The following is a 6,000-nucleotide window of genomic DNA, read 5'->3' on the forward strand; positions in this document are numbered from 1 at the left end:
TACATGTGTGAATACTCTGGGAGAGAGTGACAGCCCAAATGGCAGTACTCTGAATTGCCAGTGGCGACCCCTGTAGGCAAAGCGGAGAAACTTCCTGTGCTGAGGAGCAATAGGGACGTGGAAGTAAGCGTCCTTTAGATCGATTGACGTGAACCATTCCCCTCGGGCGATCGTCCGACATAGTCAGCATGCGGAAGGGCAACACCCTTAGGTAACGGTTGAGACCTCTTAGATCCAGGATAGGGCGTAATCCGCCTGTCTTTTTTCGGGATGAGGAAGTAGGGGTAATAGCATCCCCCGGGATGAGCCATGGGAACCACTGCTTTGATAGCGGACTTCGCGAGGAGGGTCGCTATCTCTTGATTTAGAGCTAGTGCCTTTTCCGGGATGCTGATGACAGTCTCTCTGACCCGGTTGAAGAGAGGGGGCCAGCGTTGGAACTGAATCCTGTACCCATGAGACAAGGTTAAAAGCACCCATGGGTCCAAAGCGAGGGCAGCCCAGTAGTTGACTTGGCGACAGGAAAAGTAACCGACTGCCGGCTCTTCAAGCTCAGTCCCTGGCCCTCCCAGATTTAGGAGTCCGGCAGGGACGAGGTGTGATGTGCGTAGCTCGTGGCTGACTACGGGGCCCTCGGCCAGAGGGACGACGAGGTCCATATCCCTCCCGTAGGCCGAAATGTCTGCACAGCACGTGACAGAGGGGCGGCCGGGAGAGCAGCTCGCCCCAGAGTTTGACGGAACATAGGGCCTGGCAAGGCTAGCAAACTTAAACCTCACGTCATTGGCACACACTGTACGTTCCAGTGCTGCTGTCGCCGCCAACCTGAAAACTTGACCCGGAAACACAAGGAGGTGACAAAGTTCCTTCCGGGACAGCTCTCGCAAGGGAGACTGAGCCAACCAGACCTGACGGCGCGCCTGAATGAGAAAAGACATACTACGGCCATGCTCCCTAGAAAGGAGGGATAAGTCCTTCAACGTCATGTTACAGTACAACGTAGCCTCATCCACTTCATCGTCTCTCAAAGCTGCGGAGAGAGCAAGTAGGAGATGCACCTGGGTGTTGGCCAGGCGTGCTACCACCGCCGCCGCGTTGTACGACTTAGTGACCGTCCATCCATCAAGCGCCACTGAGGGCTAGGGCATCTCACAGCCTCTCTAAGGGCTTCCTCAGGGGAGACAATGAGAGAAGCCACCGAATACTCCACATTAGGCATACGAATACGCCTCAGAATCCCGGATGGAGATGGCATCCTCGGCGACGTCGTCATCTTGGGAGGGCAATTGGAGTGTTGCATCTGGCATGGCTACCTCTGCATAGCAACGCCACTGCAGAGGCCTGAGAAGCAGAAGGGTTTTGATTACCCAGCTGAGCTTGTATTGCCATCACACTCGCCTCCAACCGGCTCAACTGCAAGGCAATCAGAGAGTCAGACCGACCTTTCTTACTCCGATGGTCAGGGGTAGCAGGAGAAGCAGACCTGCGTTTTGCCCGACCCCCGCGAGGGGGGTCATTGCCACCGCAGACGATGACCGCCCCTGGGCAGCCGCTGCGTCCTGGTGAGGCGCAACATCAGTTGTGTTCACAGGAGTATGGATCGCCGCAGCAGTGGTCGCTACTGCTTGACAGTCAAGACAGCAGTCAGTGTGTCCCTCTTCAGGCAAGAAGGATCCGCCACAGTGCTTACAGCGAGCGTCGTCGTCCATAGCAGCCTCCAATCGACGTTTTAATATGTACTAGTGGATGAATTTTTAATGATTGTAGTTTAAAAAAATGGCAAAAATGTATGGCAACTTTGTATTCATATAATTTCTCATTTCTAGTCCCTGATTGTAAAATGGCTGCAGGAGGGCGGCCGATAATGGTATAGGTCACCGCCGCAAGTACCGATAAAATAAATAATAAATAAAATAAGATATCGGTAGTCATCCATCATAGTCAGGATGATACTATTGCCTCTGCCTAATTTTGAGCCAGGACAAACCCTGATTAAGAAATGTTTCTGTCATTTTGCTTTTTATGCAAATTGATGTTGGTGACAATTGCTCTAATTGGCTGTTAACCAGGAAATTCAAATCAGTTGTTACTTTTCTTCACCCTCCAGTAATCTCCTAGATCTCTGAGGTTGTTGTCTTATTGTACAAACTTTATTTTTCTCCAAACAAACATACAGTTTGCCGACTGTGTGATTTGTTTCCCCATTATGGAACTATGACTCTGCATGGCGTGAGAAACAATGACTTCCCAGTTACGGTGTTCTATCAGATCAGCATACCTGTATAGTAAACTCTATCTGTTCCCTCACCCTAAACTCAACTAAACACCCAACCTGTTTTTACTGCACATGAACTGTTTCCTACAACGCATACACAGAAGGTATGCTACTCCGACGGGTATGCTGTTTTGTCGAGACACCGGAGAACAGATGAGCCAACCGCAACCTGTGCGGCAATCTGATTTGCTGGTCAAATGTCAGCGACACAACAGAAACATATCATAGTTCCTTTAGTTACTATGTTTTACAAAGCAGTAACTCCGTTGATAACTGAATTGCTTTTTTAAATGAGTAATTTGTAACTAATTACTTTTTTAGGGTTTAAGTACCCAACACTGCTGGCTGGATGCCATGTCTGTGACGCACATGCGCAGTAGTGGCCCATCCAGGTCATCCGCGACGTAAACAAAAGTATTATGGGTAATGGTGTGTCATGGCTAACCCATGTTAACAAGAGTCAGAAAATGCAGGTGCATTTCACCCAAAATGCTTAATACGATGCAAACCTCCCTTTCATGGCACCACGGCAGTGATAAAGCAGCATTTGAAAAGGAAACATGTTGTGGCTAATGCCTAAAAGCATTTCTGGCATAGGGATCATCAGTCATGTCTGGAAGCTAGCATTAGGACCATATGTGTTACATATTTGTAAGGTCTATTATGGATTACGAAGGCTTTAGTCAGCGAACTTGTGTTTATTATGAACCAAAACCGTTTTTGCATGCCACCAAACGCGTTGACATCGAACGCGCTGTCATCGTGAGTCGCAACCACTGTGGCTGCCGTGGCTCAGGGTGTAGAGACGGTCATTCAGTAACCAGAAGGTCAGCTGTTCGATCCCCGCTCTCCCAAAGTCATGTGTCGTTGTGTCCTTGGACAAGGCACTTCACACACATTGCCTCCAGTGCTACTCACACTGGTGTGCAAATGTTTGGTGGTGGTCGGAGGGGCTGTAGGCGCACACTGGCAGCCACGCTTCCGTCAGCCTGCCCCAGGGCAGATGTGGCTACTTAAGCAGCTTACCGCCACCGCAGTGTGAATGTGTGAGTGCATGAATAATGTATCCATTCCATTGTAAAGCGTCTTTGAGTGTCTAGAAAAGCGCTATATAAATCTGATGCATTATTATTATTATTATTATTATTATTAACTACGCACAGTGTTGCGCTTATGAATGTGGACATCGACATCGCAAAACTCAACAAAACGTGACAGCATTGCTGCAAGCCCTCAATGAAACACAAAATACTTCATTATATGCGGTAATAATTTATATTGCTAAAAAATATTCCTCCTAATCTTTAAGAATTTCTTTCTTTCTTCATTTCAGGTGCATACCACATTTTGTTTGTGTAGATCAATTTACTACTTTTAAATTACACATAGTAGTGAAGCAAAACAAATAGTTTTGGATAAAGGTTAAATAAAACTAAATAAAAACCAATATAAGTCTTCATTTTAGTTGTGTTCAGCAAAATGTATTTTCCTAACTTTACTCATTTGATTTCACTACCTTCCACATAAAAAAATTTTTTTTTTCAAACGTATACAGTATGAGTACTCAACTCTTTAGTAATCACCGATACCAAGTACAGTACTGATACCACTTATACTTTTGATACATCAAATTTCCCCCAAAACTACAATGACAGATAGTTTTAAATAAATATCGATATATCCCAATATATCATTTAATTGCATGAAATTAATGGCAATTTTTTTGTTCTAATTTCTAGTTCCTGATCGAAACAGCCACAAAAGGCTCAACCACTGTTGCGAGTACCGATACATTGAAATGAGGTCCGTTATCAGCCCAATACCCCAGGTACTCGCCATATCCCTACAAGAAAGTATTCATCTATTTCCTGACCTGTCTTGGAGGCTTAAGGAGTACAATGTTATGAGGTATGAAACGCACACCAGAGTCACCACAGGAGAACAAGCTGACCTGGTGGTCTTTGTTATACGAGTCAAGAATGTTAACATACAGGGTTATAGACTTACCCTAAGGTGCTGATAAATCCACTGGTGGAACCCTCTGCATATAGGGAACAAATGTCCCCAATATGGAGGAAACTGGACATCTTGTCTGACATTCTGTAGCTCCGCACGCTTAACGGCTCCTGAAAATTAGCACCAAAGGTAGACAATCTCAATTAAATCACTTAAAAGTGACCATGTGGAACATTTTTCAGGAGTGAAGCATAATTTGTCAATTGTACAGATGTTATTGAGTACAGCGTTTGTTTGTCTGTGTGAGTCTAAACACGGGTACAATGACAGGTTTAATTGTTTGTCTACGAATGATTCAATTCAGTGTATTGAGCAATATTCTTGTGAAAATCCCTACCACCACCACCCATAAATATTAAAGGCAGATAACTTATTTTAATATGCATAAATCTTAGCATTGTTATATTCGTGAAGGCAGATTTTTTTTTTTTAAACCAGGTCTTCTATTATGATATGATTCTTCATACATAACATGAATGGGAAGCTATCCCAAACTAATAACTCACCATTACTCAGGGAATCTTGGGTTTAGAATATGAAATGCCAGTGAAAATGTGCTATATTAAAGTTACAGCTGAAAGATTAATATGCAACTGAACAAGTCTTGTACAGTACAATTATAAAGTTTGACTTGTACTATACATGGCAGGCATGTGCCAATAAAACAAATTGTCTGAATCGGTGTTTTCTACTAAACTGAATGCAGTGTAACACCTTTGGTGACTTTAACCAAGCATGTCTCACTCCAGGCAAACATATTCACGCAACAGCCATCAACAATAAACAGAGAGCGACACAAATCAAACTCTCACCTTGACGATGCAACTTTCTAGATTTTCCTATTAACATTTACTGATATACTTAACGTTATATTACTAGTGGCTCCAAAACAGACACGGTCTATTTGTGAGTTTAAATTAATATGGGGCCCATGTTTCAACCCTCGCTCTGCCTTTAATTTTTGTGTAGCGCGCACACATAAATTGTAATTTAAAAAACAAACAAACAAACAAACAAACAGCTGTGTCGGAGATGTAAATTAGCGCGTGGGCTACTTCCTTCACGAGGATGCTCAAAACTCAGACATTAAACTGAAAGGACACATCATTACCTGGACAAAATGAAGTTAAGGCAGCAACCCAGCGAAAGAAACCGCCGCTAATTAGGTCAGCAGAGGATCAATTCCAACGTGCTATCCTCGGTTAAGTCCCCATGGTGGTGGAAGTCCAGGTAGGGAGAGAGTGAACGGCGGCTGTATTCTGACAGCCGAGCGAACGTTTAGCAACAATCGGCTTTCACTCCTCCACATGTCACTGGTGGCCCGCCCCTTTCGTTGCTATTTATACTGCAGCATTGATCCATGGGAAATGCAGTTCTTTAACGCAATGTCAATAAATTGCGATGGTGGGATGAAACGTTGGGTACATTGTTTAACAGTAGGACATTTCAGAATGTTTAAGAAATTCTCAGAAGAAAATATTAAGACAGCCTGGTGGCTGAGTAGTGTACAGAATGCTATCCATTTCAGCGTCAAAAGAGCACATCTGTATCTGTACCATTAAACCTAGCAACAGAAGTGTAGCTAGCTATTTTAATCTAATGCAAATAATGTACACAATTATAAATATATTTATCCATTTGTTCATTATAACAATAATTTAGTTATTCAAAAAAAAATAACTTTACGTAACTGCAACAACAACAAATTT

General features: G+C 43.8%; 1 protein-coding gene across 12 annotated transcripts in view; it reads right to left on the bottom strand.

Moving 5' to 3' along the window:
* Positions 1–5,597, bottom strand: part of LOC147166938 (inositol 1,4,5-trisphosphate-gated calcium channel ITPR1-like) — a 78,258-nt gene extending 72,661 nt beyond the window's left edge. For all 12 annotated transcript variants that reach the window (XM_086086204.1, XM_086086198.1, XM_086086205.1 and 9 more), the window contains exons 1-2: positions 5,403–5,597; positions 4,283–4,401 (exon numbers count right to left, since the gene is read on the bottom strand). In XM_086086204.1, the coding sequence (XP_085942330.1) occupies positions 4,283–4,374 (92 nt within the window). In that variant the 5' untranslated portion in view covers positions 4,375–4,401; positions 5,403–5,597. The remainder of the gene's footprint in view (positions 1–4,282; positions 4,402–5,402) is intronic.
* Positions 5,598–6,000: the final 403 nt, after the last annotated feature.

This window comes from Leptonotus elevatus, chromosome 10 (assembly GCF_054856555.1).
Source record: "Leptonotus elevatus isolate MCC_2025b chromosome 10, RoL_Lele_1.0, whole genome shotgun sequence".
Taxonomy (NCBI): Eukaryota; Metazoa; Chordata; class Actinopteri; order Syngnathiformes; family Syngnathidae; genus Leptonotus; species Leptonotus elevatus.